This window comes from Falco naumanni, chromosome 3, assembly GCF_017639655.2.
Source record: "Falco naumanni isolate bFalNau1 chromosome 3, bFalNau1.pat, whole genome shotgun sequence".
In the NCBI taxonomy this organism is placed as follows: domain Eukaryota; kingdom Metazoa; phylum Chordata; class Aves; order Falconiformes; family Falconidae; genus Falco; species Falco naumanni.
In genome coordinates this window covers 16715133-16739501 of record NC_054056.1, presented here as the reverse complement: position 1 = coordinate 16739501, position 24369 = coordinate 16715133, and the positions used below count along the sequence as shown (strand labels likewise).

The 24369-nt window shown below is 44.8% G+C and overlaps 1 protein-coding gene and 1 long non-coding RNA gene across 10 annotated transcripts in view; one reads left to right on the top strand and one right to left on the bottom strand.

The window, feature by feature from the left end:
* SLC45A1 (solute carrier family 45 member 1) overlaps positions 1 to 11221 on the bottom strand; it is a 32041-nt gene extending 20820 nt beyond the window's left edge. Inside the window, exons 1-2 of one of the 9 annotated variants that reach the window (XM_040588552.1) lie at positions 11150 to 11211; positions 10272 to 10381 (exon numbers count right to left, since the gene is read on the bottom strand). In XM_040588552.1, coding sequence (XP_040444486.1) covers positions 10272 to 10340 — 69 coding nt within the window. In that variant the 5' untranslated portion in view covers positions 10341 to 10381; positions 11150 to 11211. The other 8 variants (XM_040588553.1, XM_040588554.1, XR_005827155.1 and 5 more) reach the window with 8 other exon arrangements.
* LOC121085668 lies at positions 1705 to 13582 on the top strand. The gene is made up of 2 exons (XR_005827160.1): positions 1705 to 2997; positions 11084 to 13582. It is a non-coding gene; the product is annotated as an uncharacterized LOC121085668 (long non-coding RNA).
* Positions 13583 to 24369: the final 10787 nt, after the last annotated feature.

Here is a 24369-nt window from a genome sequence, read left to right as displayed (position 1 = left end):
CTCACATCCAGAGAACAAGGTGTCACCATCTGCACTGCCTCCTCTGGTATACAGGCATGACTCTAGGTATTGCCACATGCACAAAACCAGCCCACTGATTTTTCATAGTACCTTTGTAGGGGGAAAAAAAAATGCCTCATGCCTGTCATTGTTTAAGAGGCAGTTGGACTTTAGTGTGCTTGAACTTCTGGGAAGCCTTGAAATAGTCATGCAGTTGGACTGGATGATAGTTGTAGGTCCCTTCAAGCTGAACGAATCTATTCTACTCCCTGAGACTTTCTTGTTGAGAACTAGAAAGCAGCATGATTACTTCAAAAGATATGAGTAAAGCCCTGTACACTTCCTACTAGGCAACAGGCTCATCTCTTTTAAACACGGTCTTTTTCCAAGCAAATTCAAAGCTCCAAATATTCCTGTAATCCCTCAGAAAGCTTGATGCGACTCTTCCTTTTATGTAGTATATTCCCCATTCTGTCCAGTGCAGTTAATAAAAAGTCACATTATTGATTAACTTTCTTAGGGCAATGTTGCAGTTTTCTTGATACCATCATTCTTTGGCACTAGAATAGTTTAAACAGGTTCTAGCTCGACCCTAGACTATTTGCAAACCAGGTACCAAGGTGTTTCTTCCATGGCAAGTTCTTGACAATCTTATGCCAATGACAAAACTCGCAGGAATTAGAATCAGAGAATATCTGAAGTTGGAAGGGACCCATAAGAATCGTCCAGTCCAGCTCCCTACTCCTAGTGTAAGGACTACCTTACACTAAATCATATGACTAAGAGCATCCTACAGGTGCTCCTTGAACTCTGACAGGCTTGGTGCTATGACCACTTTCCTGGGGAACCCGTTCTGGTGACCGACCACCCTCGCAGTGAAGAACCTTTTCCTAATGTCCAATCTGAACTTCCCCTGAGTCAGCTTCCATTTCCTCATTTCCTATCACTGGTTACTGCTGGAGTTACCTAGATGAATACAGGCATTTATCATAGGGGCTGAAGCGTTGTGTCTATGGCACCTGTCCTTGCTTCTTCTGCAGTCCCCTTTCCCAGATAATTTCTAGAGGCAATGCCATTTTGCCTTCTTCCCTTGCGTTCTTCCTGTGCCTGTATTCCAGGCACACACGAGCTTTTACTCCATTGACAAATCAAAAAAACCCTCTGCTTTTTGCATTTATGGTATCAGTTGAAGAAGCAATTTGTATTTCTGTAAATGCCCAGTCATGCCAATAAGGTCTGTGGCCTATGGTATTGAACACAGAACAAATACAGAGTAAGACAGAAAAAAAAGAAGCAAGTTCAAACAAGGTGAGGTGCATTTCAATTATATATTCTTAATGCTTATATGGTAAGAGGAGCTTACCACGTAAATTACACCGCCCTAGCATCCCTTACATGCCAACTGAGTAGGCGTAAGGAAGTTGGTGGGAGGCTAATACAATGTAAGAACATAAAGAAGTCTCATATATGCCAGTTTGCACACCATCTCCATATCTGGCCCTTAGCATACTGTCGTATGACTTTAATAGCCCAGATAAATCAGTTCCTGAACCTGAATTCACCAAACTCCTACGCTGGCTATATTAATGGATGCAATTAAACATTTAAAAGGGCACTTGAATCTTTACTTATAAGAAGGAAAAACACAGTCAACCCCCCACCCTCCCCCCCAAAAAAACCACACACCCAAAACACCACCAGAAACAACCCCAAGTATTTTGCTGCAGAATGAACAGCAATGGTACCAGCACTCATCCATTTGCATTAAAATGGCATTATCAGTTCATTGAGAAAATAAATTCAACACGGTGAACTACTGTACAAGAGAAGAATGTGAATTGTGAAAGAAACAAGTATGCATGTTCTGACAACTGCTGTCTGCAGTTCCTAAGTCTGCACTTTGTGTGGATATATATACCAAGGTTAGTGTCTGCTCCCATCCCTTCCAGGAACAGAGGAAATCTACCATGTTCTTTCCAGGTGAGGCCACGCTCCTGAAACAATCCTTTAAGCAGTGTCTTCAAAGTGCCCCCGACAAGTGTGCTGGACAACTACAACGCACAACATTGCACGTAGAGCTCTAATAATAGGAAGAGACAGGAATGCTGCCGCTATTGACGAATACACAAAGCAGGACATAGTCTCGGACCATAGCTCAAATTGTTTTGTAAAATAGATGAAACCTTTTCTCTAAACAAGCAAAGTCTTTAGTAACAAACCAATTGGGTTTAGAAACACTAGAATGCTGTCACAGTACAGGTGCCAGTAATCTCTCAGCCTAGCCTACAGCTGCTGTATCACTTGAAAACCAGAATGCTGTGGCCCCTTCTCAGACCTTAGAGGATAATTATTCAGAAAAATGTCACTAATGCCACACTTCACTGAAACCATTCAAGTGTTGTGCAGTGACAGCCCAATAGGGTTTTTTCCACCGGTTTGCACTTGATTTGACTCGTGTTTCGGCTCAGATGCGCTATTCCCACAATAGCAGCAGCCATGCATTCAGTCGTTTGCTTTCCTGAGCTTTGTGCAGTGACCCCTCAACGAGCATTACTCTGCTTCTGCAGCACAAACTGGTACTGCCGTCGGAACTGGGTAAGGGCATTACCCAGCCCCTGCCCCCACAGCCAAGCCCCCACAGCGGCGGGTCCCTCCGACGGGGAGAACCCAGCGCCGTGAGGGAACCGTCACTAGAGGGCACTTACAGAACCCAGGAGGCTGAGGATGCTCTCAGTACCAGAAGGCTGCGGTCCTGCGAGCAGCTTGAAGAGGCCACACAACCACTTTTGCATTTGCTTCCTAACCAGCTCCTGCGACCAACACTTTAAGATACAGAACCAGGGAAATAATTATATTTCAGAAGCTCTTTATCATCTTCTGGTTTTCCAGCAGCTGAATGAAAGCAAGATGAGGAAAAACTCTCTGAGACAACCTGTGTGCCAGGCTACATTAACCGTGCGCTCCCGGACAAATGCTGAACACACATGTGAAGCACAGGTATGTAAGGTATTTCCCACACAACATACTGGTGCTGAGTGGTGCTGTTGGGTGCAGCTTTGCAGAAAGAGGTGCAGGAACACACAAAGCAGCGTGGCAAACTCACTGAAGTACAGTATTTCATTTCACAGTGGTGCCTCAGGCAGACCATGCATTTCATGTGAGACAAGAGACAAGGATGTGATTATGCCCCAAAGAACCTGCAGGGTTTTTTCTGGACGTGACAAACCACAGAAAGGTGACAGGCAGTACATCAGCAAAGCAGGAGCAAGAATCCTGGATGCAGGAACTTGTGGTCACCCAGAGCAGGCATAGGCTACATGTATTTTGGAACTAAAGTCAATTTTCACTTAAAGATAGAGCACAAACAGAATCTACTGTCATCCCTGCTATGTTACCTGAACAGCTCAGTTCCTTGCTTCTCGTATTAATTGTGAGCTGCAGCTTCCAGCCAGTAGGTCCTGTCATTAGTAAGATCAAAGTTTTCTTGGCTACCAGGTGTCTTATTTCTGTGATTCAGTACACTTCTGATCTTCTGTTGAAGGAAAGCAGAACTCACATGATCAGCGAGTTCTGGAAAACCTCAAATCACTGCTCCTGTGAAGGCCAAGTGCAGGGCAGCACAAGGAAGGGTCAGGCCACTGCTGTACCAAGGGCTGATGGGAAGAGGTGGCCAGCTGAGGCACTGGGCTGCAGGCAGGCACAGCAGGCGGTGCCCGTCACCAGCAGGTCCGTCAGGCAGCATCGCCCTTGACAGAGAGGTGGGGAAGGGTACCACAGCGATTCTGTGCCGAGCTGCATTCTCTAGCAGCTGCACTGGCAGGGGCTTGGGCTGGCTCAGCAGTGCCCAGACAGAGACAGGGTACTCAGAGCTCAGGAAAGAGAGGCAGGATGGCACCGAGTGGTACATGGTGGGCACTGCAGGAAGACTGGAGTTGCCTCTTCCTAAGCATTCATTAAAACTTTGGTTTATAAATTGGCTCTGTACCTTGTCTAAATTGACTTTGGAAGCCTATGGGAAGTACTGTCCCACTTCCCTGTGTTTACCACAGGGGAAATGAGAAACCACCAGGTCCCTGGGGCTAATTACTTTCTTCAAAACCCAGCATTGCTCTATGTTTCTGACTCAGTGCAGCATTCAATTTTCTGCTGAGATTGTATCTATATCGCATTACAGGATGAGTTGCAATAGCACTTGATGTTAATTGCAGTGCACAGACTGCTCCCTTCTCTCCTTTATACCAGTTATCAAGAAAAACCAGAAAGTCTACTTCTGCTGTTTTTAATTTAGCCTCTTCCATCCATACAGAGTGCCTGTCAGACAGGAGAGGCAGGGGCTGTCATCCCCTTTCTGCCTCAAAGTGTCTAGCAACAAGGCAGAGACTATAGGGGTGTCTATGTGCCACCCCAAACAATCAGTTACCCTATGGAGACAGACAGAGGCTGGGGTGCGGTATGGCCACCTGGTGTAAACAGATAAAGACAGGCACTTTAATATTCCTGGGTGGCCCCAGAGCCACTCGGACAGCCCTCCTTGCCTCTCGCATCCACTGAGGCAGAGAAAAGGGCAGAGATGAAGTAACAGAAGCAGGACATCCCTGTGTGACTCTCAGAGCCTGGCAGTCTCTTTCAGGGGCTCTGTCTGCCTGAAACTCCCAAGCAACCCTCAAAGCACCCGAGTACGGCCATGAGCTGGCTTCTGCAGCGCACAGAAACAAGCAGGGGCTGTGCACCCCGACAAGTGCATGTGGGTCAGCAAATTCTACGGGGTCTAAATTTGAGAACATTTGTTGGGTGATGAGTATAATTGCCCTTTCCATGAAGCATGGTCAAAGGGATAAGCGTTTTTAGCACCTTGTCCTTATTTTGTTTCCCTCCTAAATGTCTATCTCTGACAGCAGTATTCCAGCACCTCACCATTGGAAACAACCATTTATATGACACAAGTCATTTGCTAGCTTATCATCTCCTACTCCCTGTCTGTCACTAGCAGCCAGGATTTCCACCACTTTCAAGTGTTAAACAGCATTGATAACTACCACTTGCCCTGCACCACACGTACACCGGGGAACGGTACGAGCTTGTATGGTGCTCCACACTCAATGCAGTGTATGAATAACATTTGAAGAAAATTGATTAAGCAGTGTACTGGAAAGCAATGCCTGCAGGACCAGCACGGAGGTCTTTGGAGATCTTTTATGCAGATCTTTTAAACACAGCCTCCTACTAAAACAACAGGAGGGCAGCCATACTAGATCAGATAGCAGTCCTGTTTCCAACAGGGACTATTAGTGGACGCTTGGTTGCTGCTATTCTGAAGCCTGCTTTTCCCTTCTACTGATAAATAATAGAGTATTTCCTTTGGTATTCAAGTTGTTGACTGTTTCCAGGTACATCAAAGTGCTGTAAGTTATCTCTTTTCTTCCAGTTTCTTACCCTTTTGTTAAAGGCCCTTTCCCTGTTTGGCAGATCATTCTCAAGACATTTTCTACTCTCCTCCATCAGCAGTAAAGAAACTCCTCTGGCCAGAGTCCAGCCTGCAACGTGATGTTTTCAGCCTGGAGTTGCTCTGGGGTTAGCCTGCATTTTCTTAGGGGGGGCGGGGGGGAAGAAAAGAAAAAGAAAAAAAAAAAAGGAGAGAGGAACAGAACATTCTGTCAAGTAAACATTTGATAACGCTCTTGAGCAAGAGAAATGGAACAGGTAACAAACAGTAATGCAGATTAACTATCTGCTAGGGCAAATACACAGTACGTAAAGGTTCCCTGTACACTGTTTGGATGGCATTTCTGTGTTGAGCCTGATACACTGGTATACTAATTGATCTCTTCAACAAAAGCCATGACCTTTGGATACAAAATTGGAGGTCAGCCCTCAAAGTAATCTAACTAAACTCCTGCCTGGTAGAATAAAAACAGGCTTGCTGTTGGTTTGACTTCTCTACTTTTTTTTTTTTTTTTTTCTCCCCTCCCCTCTCCCACGAAGAAGTGATTTCTGCATGTGCACAGTTACTCAGTTTCTTAGTAATATTACCAGCTCTTTGGTGTAGGACTGGCAGAGGTTGCCGAGAATCCAGGGGTTTGATTCTACATGAAAGTTTAATGCAACTCCTAGGTCAGCTTTATGTCTGAAGATCGAACACATAAGAAACAGTAAATGAGGCACTGGTTTCTCTCTCCTGAGGCTGAGCCACACGGAGGCATTGCCCAGCAAGGGCTCTGATCACAGACCTGGAACACCTTAACCAGCAGCGAGGTTGTATCTGTACTAGAGCTGATACAGATGAAAATGCTTCTGGAGCCTGAGTCTAGCCCGGGGGTCCAAAACTGAAAGCTAGCATTGAAAAATGGCAGAAATTATTTATGAGTGGGAAAATATTTTGCAATAATCTAATTAAATAATTCTATCTGTTGAAGTCCTGAATAAGACACAGAGCAACGGCTTCTAAAGCAGCTGGTCCAACCAAGGGCTGAAATTTAAAGCTAAGCAAATTCAAATTACAAGTAAAATACATGGTTTTCGGAGTTAGAAGAGATCAATCATTGCAGTAAGCTACCGAGGGAAGCAGTAGACATGTGCTTCTGTGGAACACATGCATTAAACAGAGATCGCTGAAGGAAAAGAGAACATGGATGGAAGATGTTTTTGCTATATGAGAGCTCAGTTCCCAAGACTGATGGTCCTTTGCAGCTGTAAGGAAGAGAGTTTTGCACCTATCTAACCAATCTCTTCTCAAAGACAGTAGGGACAGCGCTGAAGCACATCCACTTCACATTAAGCCAGTTTACCATCTTTTGCAAAGTAAAACAATAACTCCTCTTGAGGTCTTATGGTCAGGCAGAAGAACATGATAACCTGAAAACAATTTCTTCAAACAGACTATATTCTCCTGGCTGTCCTTTTCACATTGTCCAAGATGCTGGACAACCTTCCCATGGCCCACCAAGTGACAAATGCTTCCAACCAACCCCCCTGCCTTTTTTTTTTTTTTTTAAATAAAAATCCAAGTGTACTAGAAGAGTTGCTCATGTGACTGGGCTACATGGAGATGGTAAAACAGGAGAACTTTTTTATTAAAAATAAAGTGGACATCCTAAGAGGCTGGAATATGGGCTCATTTAAATTTCAAGTATCAAATAAATGTGATACAGAGATCAGATTTCACAGCTGAAGAACAGCCACAGAGGACAGAGGTGAAAATTAGTATTTGAAATTTATACAACATAAAGTAGATTTTTGTCACTATCTTTTGTTCCTGGACAAGTTGGATAGGAGAAAAACAGGTTTGATACAAGTGTCTTCCTGCAGATTAATTTCCTGCCTACCTTTGCACAGCTCCTCAAGCCACCCACTTGCCTAAGGAGAAATGTTGCCACCAAATCTAGTCCATGAACCTCAGACAGGCCCTACCCTTTATTTTCCATGGATGATAACAACAATAAAGCCCGGATACACAGCTCACAGATACAGGAGCATGTAGTCATCTTCCGATACTGGTCCTGGGAACTGTGTGCATACCATACATTCTCCCAAACAGAAGAGATGACCAGGGCTAGACTCTCCCTCAGCTTTAAGGCATACTGGGCCACACTGATCTGGGCATCCCCTCAGAATTACCTTCTCTTGAGAACTTCAGTAGGGCAGAAACATGTAGGCTCTTTTAAGACCTTCCATACCATCAATAAAAGGGAAGGAAACAACCTCCTTTAACTTCCAGAGTCAATGTTTGCAACCCTTTGCAAGCCCCCTTTAATTTAAAATCAAACCTTTCTACCAAGCCAAGAGACTCCCTCTCTCTCCTCTGTTCTAACGCAGCCCGAGATCAGGCGGACAGAGCAAAACACAAAGCTCCTGCCGTGGGGGCAAAGCAGACCTACCCAGCAGCATTTCTCCCTTACGCCCTAATCCAGCCCCTCACTGCAGGAGTTTGTCCTAGTGAGCACGTTGCATCATTTTTCACTCTCCATTCGAGGGTTTCCCCCATGTTTTCTGTCGCAACAGCATTTCTAATGCCCTGTCCTCTATCTGTTTAATAACAGCATCGCTGTGGACAGGTGTGTTTTTTACCATTACCGACCTTGCAGCTAAAACAAGGATCTGTGTAGTAGTAGTTCTGTACAGGAAGAGGGAGCTAGAATTCTGACATGCTTTTACTACATATATCATACCCAGAAACAACGAGTTGGACAGCTGGTGTAGACAAACATCACATTCTCCACGACGTTCTCAGAAAATACATGCATCTTAGATTGCCTCTACTTGTCATCCCAAATGGATCTTCAGCCAGATCATCATCATCTTTATTATTCTTCAAAATGGGATTTGCTTTCCTTTGCAATTCTGTAAAAGCCCACCAACACCTGGACACAGCCTAGCTTTGCACACTCCTTGTGGATACTGAGAGGTGAAATGCACACAACTGGGAAAAAAGTTTTTTTCATGTGTTTTAGCTCAGCCACAGCTACAACCCCTGAAAGGAGACTTCCAGGAAAGAAGGAGTTGGGAAGGAAAGTTCTATTAAACAGACCTGCATCTGGCTCATCCCCAGAAACCCCAGCTGTCACCTTCTTCTATGTCCATTGACAGAAGTCGTGAACCCCGTGCCAGCTAAAGCGTACGTCAGAATAGCTGCTCATCTCTTTGTTTTGCACAGTGTGCACCTATGTAGCAACATACACATTACATAATAGTAAGTCATACACTAAAAGGAGTCGGATTGCTAAATCCATCCACTGTGTGGATGAGATTTTTACTTCCGTCACCTGATAATTTAATTGCTCAATTAGCTCTGCCTGAATGCCTTGGCTGTGGTAGAGGAATGTTCCCTTGCAGGTCATAGTAAATCAGAAGACAGGAGGTAAGCAAGTGATGCAAAGGTAAATGATTCCTCCACAGCAAACCAAGTGCATCACCCAATTGTATTTTCTCTCCTCATCTGCTCCTTGCACTAGAGTTTTGGGGAGAGAGCAGGCACCTGACAAATGAAAGACCATAAAACTCTAGTCAAAAGCCAGTGTCATAGGAGGCCTCCCCTACGTGGTTTAATCTCCAAACTTTCTTTGCTGATTCAAACCTAGCTCTGACATTTCTTTCTGTGTTTTCGATATTCCGTAATATGCCTGATTTAGGTAACAGAGTAATCTCCTTGTTGATGAGGACTTTGAAACATCTGCTGCATCACTGAACATTACAGTATTGCTTTCCTTTAGCCAAGAGGCAAGTGGAGAAGATGTCACCAAAGTGGCACCTGTTGATCCCCCTGGAGCAGTGGGTCTGGTGGTGGGTGGGCTTGTGGATGTGATCCTTGCGCACCGACAGACTGCAGCACAGAGGGGTTCGGCTGCCGTGAGCAGGGCCTGTAGGTAGGAACAACTTGACGGACTTTGTAACTAAGTATTTTAGATGTAATGAGAAAGCAATTACTTCTGCTGCAGACACAACTCTTGAGCCTACTGCAGGCACCCAGATCACAAGAAACTGATTGCATCATAGCATTCAAAGAAATCAAAGAACAGGCAGTTACCAGAGAAATCTGTGCTTGTAATAGATGGGGTGCTGGGTCAGAAGGGCCTTGCTCTGAAGATGTGCGTGACACACAATTCCATTCTGAATGGTCTTGCCTGGCACTCTACAGCGGAGTGCCTGCTTCTGTCCCCCCGCAATCCCACCACCACCAATCCAACCCACGACCAGAAAATCTGACGCCCTCAACCCTTCCACTGGCACTTGCCCTCTTTCCCTTGCAGCCTGAAATTGGCTTCAAGCATTTTCTGGGCAGTGGCTTTCCCAGACTTCTGTTTCTGGATCACATTGATCCCAGGCTGCACTGCAAGAAAAAGTACCAAATGGACAGATAACTCAGAGTTTGGACAAAATAATCAGCATCCACTGTGCTGCCTTCGGGGCCTGATTTTAAACATTAGTAAATATACTTTCTCTGTGTGCTTTTTAAGGCATTATTCCTTCCAAGGTAAATCATTACTGTGTGCCCTGATGTGAAATATGACCCTAATCTGCACATCACTTATCCGTGTTTGTCTGGCTCTAATTTAGTCCCTTTCCTGTTATAGACACACAGGTGGGAGAGAGACACCAGTTTTACAACAATCCTCACTGGAGACAGGAAACACATTTTCATTCATGAAACCAGCACGAGCAAAGATAAGGAAAACATGTCAGAATAAATGAAAATTCTTCAGGCAACAGAACCTTAAAGAAAATCAAGGGGCCTAGAGGTGAGGGGGGGTTTCATTACTGCAGCAAACTACACATACCTTAATGGTGCCCTTTCGTGTGGTGAGTGGCACTGGAACATAGAATGAAGCTACAGCAGTTGACTTCATAGCACTCTCCCTCTGCTGCCCATGTCAAAACCTGAGTGCTCCTGTACGATTAATGAAATCATGTCGGTTTTTTTATTTTATTTATCCTAAGTTAGACAGGGGGGAAATATTTCTATTAAAAATAATTTCAAATTGCTTAGGGAGGTAGGAGAGTCTCTATCACTGGAGACTTTTAAGATCATCTGCCAGGATGCTTGAGAGCAGATTAGGGTTATTAGATCCTGCCTTGGGCCAAGGAGATGAAATAGAGGAACTCTGTGACCTTGCAAGGTCTTTTCTAGCTTTTCCTGGAACCATTCAGTGAAAGTGGCCTGGAAAAGCAGCAAACCAAACACTGGTAAAAGACATGCTTCTGGTCTGTATTCAGCTGTGGAAGCAAAAAAAGCCAAAAGAGGCTTGGAAAGTCTACATCTAGCAAAGTGACAAAAGAGAAAAGAGTTTACAATTTAAGTCAAAGAGAGCGCACAAGGGAAAAACACACTCTGCTGCATGATCCCTATTTAAGGTCTTCTCATGAACACCATCATTAAATCCCTACCCACATTATCATTTTAAACAGTTCCTTCAAACCTCCATTTGTGAACCTCCCCCTGGTAGTGCTCCTTGTCACCATCATGAGAGCTCACATTAAGTTATTCTGCAATGTGCCTTTCCTAAATCCCTCCCTGAAGCCACCTATCAAACAGGTAGAGGTGAAACAGAACTTACTTGGCAATTACTGACCCCATTTTGCTTTTATTTAGGATGCAGTGTCTCCTGAATTCTTGATCGTTAGAAATCATCAGCCTGTTGATTCTGCAAGTACTCACCATGCTAGAAAATCCTGTTTCTGCCTCATGCCATGCAAAGTCTGACTGGATGTTACTTTGACCTGAAAAACAAGAAACAAAGTAGGTTTGTAGCCAAACCTTGGGCTGCCAACTATACCTGTGGTAGGAAAAAGGTGCATCTCTAGCAACCAGAAATTACATTTAAAGTACATCTTTTCTTGGTTGGCTCCTATAAATCGGTGTAGTTCAAAAGAGGTGAATTTAATTAGAAAACTCTTGTCCCAAATGTGGTATTGACAATCTTGGAAATTCAGGATTAATTCAAGCCAGAAAGGAGCTAAAAATAGCAGCAACTATACATTACCAGCTTAGTAAACAGGTAACGGAATAAAAGGCAGTGAGGATGGGGGGGGGGGGGGGGGGGGAACCAAAACCAAAACCAACAAATAAAACCCCAGAACCACCTTCCAGCAATCAGAAGTGTTTAAATACATTGGGATAAAAACAAATATCACCATCTATAAATACATCTGTAATAATCAGATTGTCCGTTGCTATATTCACAGGGTAAAAATCTGTCAACAGTAATACAGAAAAGGTTGATATTTCTTAGTGACTTCCGCTCCGCACTGCAAGATGATACGCATCATAGCTTAAAACCAACAGCTCAGACCGATATTTAAATAGTACCGCAGGTGAGCTATTAGTGATTCAGCACCCGAGAGCCCTACGAGAGGTCTGAAGATATGATTGCTGACACAAGTTTCTGCAAGTCATTGAAAAATAAGTAAGCTCCATAGGTCAGAGGGAAAGCCAGTCTCTGGGAGTACAAACAGGACAATCTAGGAGCTTAACACCAGTCTGAAAGTGGGAGAAGGAACTCCCTTTTTGTGGAAGGAGGGAGGGCATTCCACAAGCAAGCAGCTGCCACCTAGGTACTCTCTGCAGACCACCCATCACACCCTCGCCAAACTGCTTCCCAGGAAGCCACAGGCACCAACTTTTTCACCAAAAGCCTTAATAAGCGATGCTCGCGGTCCTATGTTTGGTCAGAGACGCTCCAGAGCCACTGACTGATGAGAGCAGCAACAGCAAAGGGGGCAGAATTTTGTTCACGGATGGACACTGAACTGGGAGGATGCTGGGCTGTAGACCAAAGTTCAGCACCAGTGCAGTAGGGTGCAGGGACCAAATGATCTCTTGAGTATTTAGTGACAATGGCCAGGAAATAACTAAAATACCTCTAAGTCTGCACCATGGAAAACTTTACTGAAAAACAGGAATACTTTTAAGAATCATGAAGAACTTGGGAAATCTTGCAAGGAGAGATGATGAAGAGACAAAAACCTGTGACTTCTGGCCTCCAACTAGAACTTCTCTGCTAGTAATTAACAGTGACATCAATAGTGACAGAACACCAAGTAAAAGCAATTTTAATTTCTAAACGTTTGGATTAAGGAAACACAATTGTAGCTTAATGTATTCAGGATGCAATCAGAAAATCACAGTGAAGATGGTAAATTTGCCTTTTTATTCCACCTAACTTAGAGAAAATTCTGCAGAACATTTCAGTGTAAAGATAGAACATTCTGGAAGAACTCATGATTGTTACTTTACATATGAAAAGCGTTTCTATTCCATTCTTTGAGATTTTATCATGCAAATCATGCAGAAGTGGGTGACTGAACATTCCAAAAGGCTTAGCACAACTTTTACTGTGTTTGCTTAGGCAAATATTCTGATACCTGTCACCAGTTCAAATTTAATCTTGTCCAAGGGTTAGAAAACAGGTCAGGGTACGTTATGTTTGCCATTTTGTTGCAAAACTTTGGTGCATTTTTATACCAAGGACACATGAAACAATTTCTGGGCCAGCTGACCTCACTGGTACCCCAGCTTCCTCTGGACTGCTGCAGGATTCCCACATATTTGGCTTCTGTGAAGAGCATGGGAACAATGTGGTCCTTGAGTTGTTTACAGAACCTAGGGACGATTTCTCTGACTGAGCCCCAGCGAAGTGCCGAGTTTTAATTTCACCACTAAGTGCCAACCTGCACCGGAGCCTGGCAGAAAGCCCCAGAGTTCTGGCGCTTGAGAACTGGTAGCACCGTGGGTTTCCTTTCGCGTTGCAAGCTCATCAGACCTGAAGCACATTTCCATGTTTATAAAGCAGCTGAGCTGACCCAACACAAACGAATAGGTGGAAAGCCACAGGAAACTGAAGCAGCACCAGCTGCCTGCAGCTGAATACCACTGCTCAGAGAGGCAGCGCAAGCCGCTGATGACATGCGGGTTCACCCCGGCACGCGGTGCTGTCGCTGCGGGCTGCAGCCCCCGCCAGCTGACCCGCTGCTGGCTCAGGGTGACTCAGGGCTGGGCGCTGCCGCCCCTGCGCTCCCGGTTCCGCAGCTCTGACTCAGGCCGGCAGCCCCCGCTCCCGGGCAGGACCCCAGGGCCTCCCCCGGGAGCCCCGGTACGTGCCGCTCCACAGGCCCTCTCTGGCACGCCCGGCAGCCCCATGCCCGCAGCCTCTCGGGGAATCTCCCGTTTCAGCAATAACAGAGCAGAGTTCGTTAACGAAGTTAGCGCAAATATCTTCTCCTTCGGATCCGGAGGAGCGGAGCGCATCTGCTGACTAACAGCGGGACGGCGGGGAGGGAAGGCAGCTGGCATCTCTCTGAGGGAGGAGACACGTTCCCGAGTGATGCTGTGGGCAGTGCAGGAAAAGCTGTCATCTCCAGCAGCAGCGCATTGCCTGGCAGGGATCCAACACCCACTGCTTCCACAACGCTCCTTTCCCTCCTGGCAAAAATGCATGTTAAATGTGATGAGCCTGCAACACTAAAGGGGAGTTAAACTACAGCTGGAGCTCTCTGGCTAAAAGCGTTAAATACAAATGGAAAAACCGATGCAGTATTTGTGAAGCCCTGAAAAGAAAAACCCAGGGTACGTAAGTGTGCTTGTAGTGAAGTAACCTTCCGTGAAAAACAAATGTGAAGGGGCCTGATGCTCCCCTTCCCGCGACCCCCAGGCACTGCCCAGCCAGCAGATGTGGCTCTGGCCAGCCACTGCCAGCACCCACGCGCCCTCGCTGCTCCCTGCACCTCAGCCCTCTGCCAGTCGGGGAGGAGAGCCCGGGCACAGCCTCCCAGACAAAGGCAGGCACATGGGCAGGGTGGCACACAGCACTTCCAGCACTTTTTGATTGAATTTCCTGAGGAAACTTTTACATGGCGAAGATTTCTGGATCCCTTCAAGCTTTCTGGGGTCAAAGGCACACAGATTCCCAGAATCAGAATCTCCCAATGCTATCAACCACTGCAAAAAAGGTTCAGGTTTTTTCAATTCTCTTCCTTGCACTTGACCAGCCAAGACCACTCCATCTTATCTACCTGCTCATGATCAAAACCTGCTAGTCAAGTGCTCCACAAGTCTCCAAACACCGTATACCCTTCACCTCGTGCCTCTACTCCATGCATCCTCACCACAAAGCAGTGACTCACAGTCTGCCTGTCCAGATCATGGCCTAGACAGCTGCCGATCAGGATGTGGAGGCATCAGCCACATCCTGCAAATGGAAGGGGCCACAAGGCAGGACAGACAGAACGGCACTGACAGGCCTGTGAGTCAGAAGGCAAGGGAGAAATGAAAGATGTTGTCGGTATCATGCGGAGCCCAGAGGTAACAGGGAGCCTAATTGCTAGACACGTACAGAATGGCGAAGCAAGATAAAACCCCTCCGCAGCGGATGCTGTAACTTCTCTCGCCACACGTTCCTGGGCACAGGGTCTCACTGCGGTGCCTTCGTACCGCTGCCAGGACGGCATGAGCGGCTCTTGAAGACCCCCAGAGAGGAAGGTGGCTTTGGGGAGACTTCTGGGGATTATTAGTTATGTGGGAACAGACCGGACCTTTGTCTCTCTGTTAACTTTTTGAGTCAACTCAGTGGGTCACCAGCCAGAAAACCCAACATGAAATGCAGTCTGGTGTTTTGTTAATAATATACTCCGTGTTTGTTCATGCTCTTTAATCACATGGTTTTTTGCTCTGTGGAACATCCTGTCTCTCTGGCCTAAACCAGTTCGGAGGTAAAGGTGCTTTGGACTGAATCCAGACTACACACATATATATTTTTGTCTTGCCCTGGAAACCCCACGTCAATTTAAAGCCAATCACCAGATTTTGTATTACTGTATTTTCCTGAAGAATAAAAGCAACCTGCGTATAAGACAGACGAACAGATAGCCCTGTGCCCCCGCTCCAAGGGGAAACCCTTCGCCTCTCCAAAGACAAGAAAAAACCCAAGGGGACAGGCCAGCACACCAATACATTTGTGACGACTAACTGCTCGCCAGAAGCCATTCATCTGTTGCTACTGCTACGTTTCTTACACATCAGCAAAAGTGGCAACTGTTTAGTTTTCTGTATTTTCATCTGAAGGTCATAGCATTACTGTGTCAAACTAAAGTGTGGGGGGGTTGAGGTTTCGTGCACTTTGGGGTTTTGGGGCATGTTAAACTAATCTTAAAAACCCGTACTGTGTTTCTACTTCCAAGTACTAAGAAACCACCGAATACGGCTCCAAATCACTGACACTGTCATGAGCAGAACATATTATAAGTAAACTTACCACTAAACTGCTAACACCACAGATTGATGGATAACTTTCACAAAAATTCTGGGTTCTACCACTGCTGCTTCCTGAACCATGCATAACCCGGAGAGTATGCATGACGGCCACTGGAGAAGGGAATGTTCCAACAGCAGCAAAGCTTTCTTGAAGCCCCATCTAGCTGATTCATGCTTTCACAAGTTGGATAACAGGTTTTTATTCAGTCACTTCGACTTCTACCACATTGCTCAAAGTTCACAGAGCGCCTCAGTGTTTCTCGCTCTGCCCCGTTTGTGTAATACCTAACAGATAAATTACTGAAACTGTGTCGGCATACTTGGGGGTAGGGGGTAGGGGAATGGGATGGGATGGGACATGGGCAACACAAAACCCCAAAAACAACAACAACAACAAAAAAAACCCTCCAGACTTCCAGAGCTCTAAAGTAAGAAAAAACCTGTAATTCAAAAGCTATACTAACATGGAGTTATTTTTATAATAAGACCCAGTAAATAAATGTACTGGACAAATGCAATTTCAAACCAAATTCATGTATTATTTGTAATGAACAATGCAGTAGCATAAAGGAACAGAATGACCATCAGGAATTTACAATAAAACAATTTACAGGGACATTTTACTTAGTCTGAAGAGACCTATTCTGAAACTGAGCAGGTGAATTAATCAATAATAAGCAAACTACTGCAAAGTGATTTATCCATTCCAAGAGTAAGTACTGTCATTTGGAACATTTAGCTATGTTCCCCACATACCAGCAAGCATTTGATTCCTGTCTTACAGGCAATACTCAGGTTAGTCTTCACTGTGGAACAGGTACAAAAGTGTCCTTCCTATTAACTCTCTTGTCAGACATTAGCCATAAAATGACACAGCTACTTAGTGCTGGTGATCCACTACAAAACTGGATTTGTGGTTTTAATCTTTCATCACAAAATAGATTAAACCTGCAACTTTAAAGAAGCATGAGCACATAATCCTAATAAGAGCCTATTTATCCTACACAAAAATAATTAAATATTTGATTACTGATTTTCTGAGCAACAACTTCTGTTTCTCTGGTCAGGGACATTATTTCTCATACATAATTTAAAAGGCTAATGCTAATTAACATACGCTATATCCAGTAAGAATGCTGGGGCAACAGTGAGAAGGGATCTGTTGACTGTAGTGCAGCTCTCCCAAGGACTTAATCTTAATAGGAAAGTTAATATGGAAATAACATGAGTATTTTATATATCCCAAAATTTTGCATTTAGGATGAATATGAACAAAACAATTGTTTGGAGCCATTGGGATCACTGTGAACGAATGCCATTCTAATTGACAGGACCACCGCTCCCCTGCCGTGTGTATTTGCAGATGGAGCCCCTGAAGCACACCCACCACAGGGCATTTCTATGGGTGCAGTTTGCTGCGGAGAGGTATGTCCCAGAACTGGCTATCGACACTGGGCATCTCTCCTGACCACCTAAGTTTGTTCTGCTGATCCTGCACTTGTGTCAATTTGATTTTGTAAACTGACTCCTACCAGGCCCGCCGGCACAGAAGGATGCTCTTCTGACCAAGAAGGAAATATCGAATACACACTGTGCAGCTTGTTTCGCTGCCATTTTAGCAGAAAACAATTTACTGACCTATCAAAGAAAGCAGCTCTGTGAGCAGCAGCAGTCGTGGAACCCAGGTTTAAATGGATTTTGCGACTCCTGCCCGATTTACAGTTCTTTGCTGTCCTCAACTCATGCCAGTGAAATTCCCCTCTGCTTCCCATCACAACAGGCTCTGCGAAGCAGCACGAGGGCTGCCACCCTGCCCGGAGAAACCAGCTGCCGGGAAGCGTGGAGAGACAATAAACTTGACAAGCTTTGACTTGGAGCTGTCTTGCACAACAGCTCCCTCTTTTCCAAAATGAAAATAATTCTACCTAAGACTATTTTTCTTCTCAATTTGCTAGAAATTGTCATAGATGGGATTGTACTCACTCTCACCAAACGCTCAGACACCCATCTAAAAAGCAGTTTTGAGGAACAAGAAACACAGAATTCTGACATTCAAAATCCCTTGCTTTGTCCTTAAACCTATTTCCCAAGTAACCTGCAAAACACAGAAATTAAATAGAAGTAAGTGTTACACTTTAATCACTAATATTTCAATTTATTTGAAAGCAAATACTAGGACATGTGAAATTATTCAATAGGTGGTCTGAGAACTCTGGACCTTTTATTCAAAGGAACGCTATTTATTAGAAAAAAAAGATATTTACCTCACACAACCTGAGTTTTTACCTCTAGTAAAAATTGCCTCCCTGTTAGCAAGACAGAAGGGAAACTAACGCTCCCCCCCATCCCCTCTTGGTGTCCTTTCATTTCTTTAAAATTCAGGCGTCACTGACCTCTCCGGACACCTTTGGAGGTAAAAGCCTAGTATAAAAGCCTGCTCCCAAAAACTCAACGTCTCCCTTAAAGCCTAAGTTAAAGCTACAGACCCAGCAGTCTTTGTCTCACTTCTAAGTCTTTTTACAGCCTATCTGACAGATCCCATCCATCCTAAGCCTGTATGCCTGCAGCTGCTGTGAAAATTTTGGGATGGTAAAGCGATCGGAAGAAATAACAGTACAGTACTCTTGTCCATAAGGCATATTTTAGACTTGCGTAAACCCTCCTGTAGCGTGTTTACATTGCAGTTCTTTTTCAGAACTGCAGGAGAGAGAACAAGGGAAGGGTTTTGTTACCTCTTCCACAAAAAGCTAAGTGGAGATCCTTGGGGCAGCACAGAGCAGCTGTGTTGGTGAGGAGCAGGATGCACACCTGGATGGCTGAATTGCCAAAGACTGGGAAAAAGGCAGGAGTAAAAATAAACGTGAAACTTCCCAGGCTGCAAAACACCTGGTCTGGGACATACCTGCTCTCCTCTCCAGAAGAAGAGGTGCAGGAGAGGACATTTCTCCCTCTCCTCTCACAGTTTTGCCACCCATCCCTCCATCCCCCTTCCCCATCCTGCCACCCACCCTGTCGTCCCCGTCCCCCCCCCCCCCCCCCCCCCCCAGCTCTGTCCTTCTGCCAGGTCCTCCTGCAGCCCAAGACCTCCGTCTGCCTCCTGTCCTGCCTTAGTGGGTTTTGATTCCAAAAGGTTTCTGCGATTTCACTTTAAAAGCAACACACACTTCAGACTTCTACAGAGGTAACTTTTGTAAGTAACAAAACTTGTCAGACAGGTGGGTCTTGAAAAAGAAAATTCTTAGAATTTGAATCTGGAGAAGACCTATGTGGCGCTCTGCTGCGCTCTGACACCACAGAGACCTGAAGTTTTACACAGTCATTTCTGAAGGCAAAGAGTGAGTGTGAGCTGGATAAAGCCCTCAGGAAGGAGCCCAGACAGTGTTTACAAATTTCAAATGACAAAATAATCACCTCAGAGTAAGAAGCCCTAGCAACAATTCATCTTCATTTTTCAAATGCTGTGCCTTTAATAATTTTTTAGAACTAGCGAATTAAATATTTTTCTTCAAGGAAAGGCTTGTGGGGGTTTTTTGTTGGTTGTTTTTTTGTTTTCATGTGTATATATATCTATGTCTATGTATACGCCTTTTCAATCTTTGATCCTGACAGTTTACACGTAGTTTTCCTGGAAAAGTTGGAGACCATCCAAAAGTTCAGTGGCAATGCTATGGTGTTATCAAAAAAATAGCTGGAGTCAATCCTATGAAGCTGTTTATTTAGAGAAGCAGAAAATTCTTTTTAAAATACCAGCTTTAAAACTCTCCTACTTGAGATAAGTCTAAACAAACCAATGCCAGTGCTTTGTTTCAAGTCTGAAAACTTAGGGTTGGATGAACTCCAGAAGGACTGAGTGAGTTTCAACAGGCAGGAAGAATCATAAATTTTGCTTCTGGAAAAAAAGGGCTGTGTTTTGCTTGCCAGCAGGACACCAATTAACCTTCCAAAGAGGGAAGGAGCTGAACAATAATTTTTTAAGCCATCCGTCTGCACAGTCTTCTATTAAATTTTGAGAAGTTAAAATAATCTTCCAGAGATGAAAGTCTAAAGCAGAGAGATTATGTCTCCGGAACAAAAGTAGGGAAAGAACACGGAGCAAACACACCGATTGGGACCTGTAACCACGCAGAGATGGCAACCCCACCCCCCACCCCCAGCATGCAGGTGACACCCAGGGTGAGCAGCAGAGAGCCCATTTCCCCTAGGCACAAAAGGACAAAACCTTTTCAGTCTCTCTGTGAGAGATGACTCCTCCCTTACATTCCAGCCCCTAAAGTCAATTCACTCCTTTTCCCTTTTTCTTCACCCCCCACCCCCCCCACCCCCCGACTTTGGAAGACGTTTTCTTTTTAGACATAGTTACCCAAAACCAGAGCACTACAGGCAGGAAAGCCTATAAGGTGTAGCATTAGGAACAAGCCTTGGAAAGCTCTGTAAAAAAATCAGTGCAACTACAGTGACAAAATAAAACTGAGGCAGAAGTGAGGCAAATACACATGGTTAAATTTCTCGCATGACAGTATATAAAGAGCAAGATACTGTTCAGTCTGATTTCATTGCTTCTGCTAGGCAGTTGGCTTCTCCATTATTTCAAGTTTGGTAGAAACAAGAGGGCATAGCAGCTTATTTGCATAAAGTTTAAAAAAGTTTTCAGTGACTAGGATGGAAGAAGCATCGGTCAGCATCTGGCATTCAGGCAGTATCAGCTTCCCCCACAATCCTTCATCCACCCAAGCAAAAGCAAGATAGAATTTCCATGTCCACCCCTGATCAAAATTTGACTTCAGGAATTAATCAGCTTGCTACAAAGGATTAAAACACACAGGAGTGCCTTCGTCCTGTCTGCGCTTCCAGCAAAGCCAGCCTTGGGCTGTAACATTCACTGCCAAGAGTCGGACCGCTCAAACGGTGCAGCTGTTTAAACTCCTTTTCTCTTTCAACAACATTTTAAACCACAGAGCAGAAGTAACAGGTATTATGATTTGTATACAGTATAATATTTTTGCACAGCCCACTTTCAATGCACCTATCAAAAACCCCATCAAGTTACAATCCAACAAGTCCAGCTAACAGAGTCACTAGCAGGCAGCAGTAAAACGTTAGGAGAGCTTGGCATAGCAGTGAGCATGGTGGCAAGTGTGAGAAAGCAACGAACCTTGAAGAAAATGAATTTCAATGAGAGTTTAGTAATTTCAGACTGCTGTCTGAACTACAGCTCTTGAAGTTCATCCTCATTCAAATGGAGCCTGGCAAAGCAGACGACATGAGAACTCCGGCCGGCCTAAGTCACAAGAATTTGCAGAGATCTGCACGCCATCTCCTAGGCAGCTCAAGGTGCTCATCTGACAAAGAACTGATGCACAGTGGTATTATGAAGGTACAACAATTTAATGAACACCCAACTGAGAAGACATCATTGCATACTGGGTTATAAAAAAATTCTTCTGTGACTAACGGGAACTCATTTACATTGGGTGGTGCTGGAAGAATAAACAGAGGAGCAATATGTTTGGAAAACTGGGGAAGTGTCAGTTTTAAAGCCCTTATTTTTTCTCACAGAGAAGTGGCAAGCTTGCTTTGCCAGGCTAGGGACTTGGCAGATCAAAGTACATGACATTTAAAAGTCCCCCTAGAAAACAGCTTGGGAAATACAGGCTTGTGAAATCCATCTAGGACCCAGTCTCAGAGAAAAAGAAAGTGGATCCAGGGAGTTCAAAACAACTAAGGCTTCCCCATTCACAAAATGGCAGGGCTCGGTAGTCAGCTGTGTATATACCGCCTATGTTGTTGATTTTTTGACATTTCCCCCAACATATTCTAATTCTGCATACATGGCAGAAGTAATGAATTTCAAGGATCGCCCAGGGCAAGGGCTGTCCGTAGCCAGAGCTCAGAGGGAAAGATGGCACAACATGTGGACATCGTTGGTCCCCAACTCCCTTCACTTTTTAAGAAAAGGACTGTCTGTCCAGACCCGTTTCACTAAGAAATGTTATTGCAAAGATACATTGGCAGAATCATCTGTGGGGAGACTACCAGAATACTAATTAGGTATGTGCACTAAATGAATTGAGAACTAAAGCAAGCAGAAAACCTACGGATAATACCAAAGTGCCCCTCACCTATATGAACACCACCTTGAATATCTTTTTTTCACTTGATAAGAAAACAACAACAAAAGAAAACTAAAATTATGCACAAGACAACTCCCTGACTGAGCAGACTGAGAATATACAGGTGCTGTAGAGAGGAAAAGGCTCTCTGGGGACCAAGGGATGGATACAAGGCAGATATCGTCATGCAGCTGGTACACCGCATTTTTTACCCAAGGCTGATATTCTTTGAAAGCAACAATGGTCCAAATGTAGATTTGATTCAGTCTATCAAATTAATTACAGGAAGTCAGAAGGGACTGGCATCTGCCTTCTAGCGCAGTTGAGAAGAGAAAGTAAAGCTCCTTATAAATGTAAGTGCATTAAAAGTCCACGAAACATGTACCATCCTTACTAACAAGTAATCTGTTTAAAAGCAACTTACTCATCAATCTTCTCTGAAATAAAAAAGCCTACAGTTAATGAAGTAGGACAGCAGACTTATCAGATGGGCAGGACTACGCTTGAAATGAATGCATTCCCAGACTCTCTCTTTCTGCTTGTAACGTTTCCTTACTGTACCTGCATGGACAGTAGACAGTATTTTAAAGGCAGGACAAAATGTTCTCATGGACTGTATGCAGAAACACACAAGGTTGGTGGCAGTGCCTCAGCCTTGGCCAGATCTTCTCCAGAGGCAGTTATGCAAGCTCCAGCATTACGACAGATCACCACAAGCACAGTGGAGGACTGGTATGAACTGGTAAGCCTGGAACAAGGGAATAGACTACTTACATCTAAGCTGGATGAACAATAGTTGAGGCAAATTTATAGCATTTTTGGAAGCTGGGGTTTTTATTCCCACTGAGAAGCCTACCTCAGCTAGGAATGCCGAGTCATGGCAGTGCTGAGATGAAGGAAATGAGTCTGAAGAATGACTCCTCTTTCTGCAAGGAACACATCTCAGCAGTTCCACTCTGGAATGGTTATATCATTAAAAAATCCAACCACTCCCACCAACCCCCACGGCACAGCTTTGAAGACTTCAGTATTGCAAACCAATTTCCTATGCTACAAACGAAATACTTTTGGAAGGGCCCTGGCCGTGGGCAATCCTCAGCAGCCCTGCTGTGTCCAGGACACTGCCAGGGACCAAGCCACACACCACTCGTATTTCTGCTTAAACTTGGGTCTTGCCCAACGAAAGGCCTGGCTTTCTTCCACTGCAGTGCTATTAGCGTTGCCAGCGAAGAGAATTTATGCGGCGAGAGAAGGGACTGGCCTTCCTGCCACAATAGGGCCAATTGTCCCAGGCTGCCACATCCAGTTAAATGTTTACTTTGTTGTTTCACAACTCAACAGGAAGCGAAAGGTCGGAGAGGCCCCACTGCAGGACAAAGATGCTGTCATTCATCTATTCACCTCAAGCCAGGATTCCAGTGGGACACTACTGCTTTCCAGTTTTTTCCCCTCCTATTCCAAGAGACAGGCACCAGGTAGTAAATTAACACTCCAGCAATTCTTCCAGTCTGGTTTCACATCCTAGAAGAAATGTTACAAGTCTGAGGGTATTCTATCAAGGTCCTGAAAGAGGAATGTTGCCAGGATCTGTTCACCATTACTGGTTAATGGAGAAAGATTAATCTCTTGAGACTACCCTTGAAGACCAGCTCTTTTGGCACACTTGAAAACGAGAGCTATAGCACACGTAGAGCCGTAAGCATGCAGAGCTTCCTGAGACACAGAAGTTCTCTCAGCTTAAAATGGTGAGGGCCCTACTCAGAGTCCTTCATAAGCTGTATTTGCCAGCATGAAGGTAAAATAAGAACAACCATTTAATAGGAATGAGACTGCTATTCTGGGCTCATTACAAATAGACAACCTGCAGTGCTTCTCTCAGTCAATAAAGCATGAATCCACTTGGAGGGCCACTTGCCCACCTAATCCATTGAAAATAGCCAAAAACTTTCATCACCTGCATGTATATTCTTCCTCAGTTCATTTAACATGAGGATAAAAGCCACTGAGTTTAGCCAATGCAAACCTATCACAACAGTAATCAAGCTATTAATTTCAGGAGGAATATGCATGGGTCAATTAAACATAAGGTAATTTCCAGGTAATTGCGAACATGCTCAGAGCTCGTGAAGAAAACATGGCATATTTAGCCCTGGCATGAACAAGTCCTGCTCTGATGGAACTTTGACCACACTGTTTCGGATGGTCTGAGCGGCCAGACAGTCACTGGGACACAGCCCGGGATGGGATGAGTCATTCCCCAGTAACACCTGTTTCCCTCCGCTGACTGGTGAGGAAACTGAGACACCCGCTCCAAAGCAGAGGTAGGTCTGTGTTTGGAGAGGCAAATCCTTCCTGATTGCGCCCGTCCCGCGCACAGCACGCGCCTGACAGGTTAACCAACAGTTAGTTAGTTAACCTAACTAACGCTAGGACCTGAAGAAACCGGTGTGCCTGTGGAGTCGGGGCAATGTCACCTTCCCCACAGAATGTACCCTCAAAAACACAAGGCGAGAGCTGTTC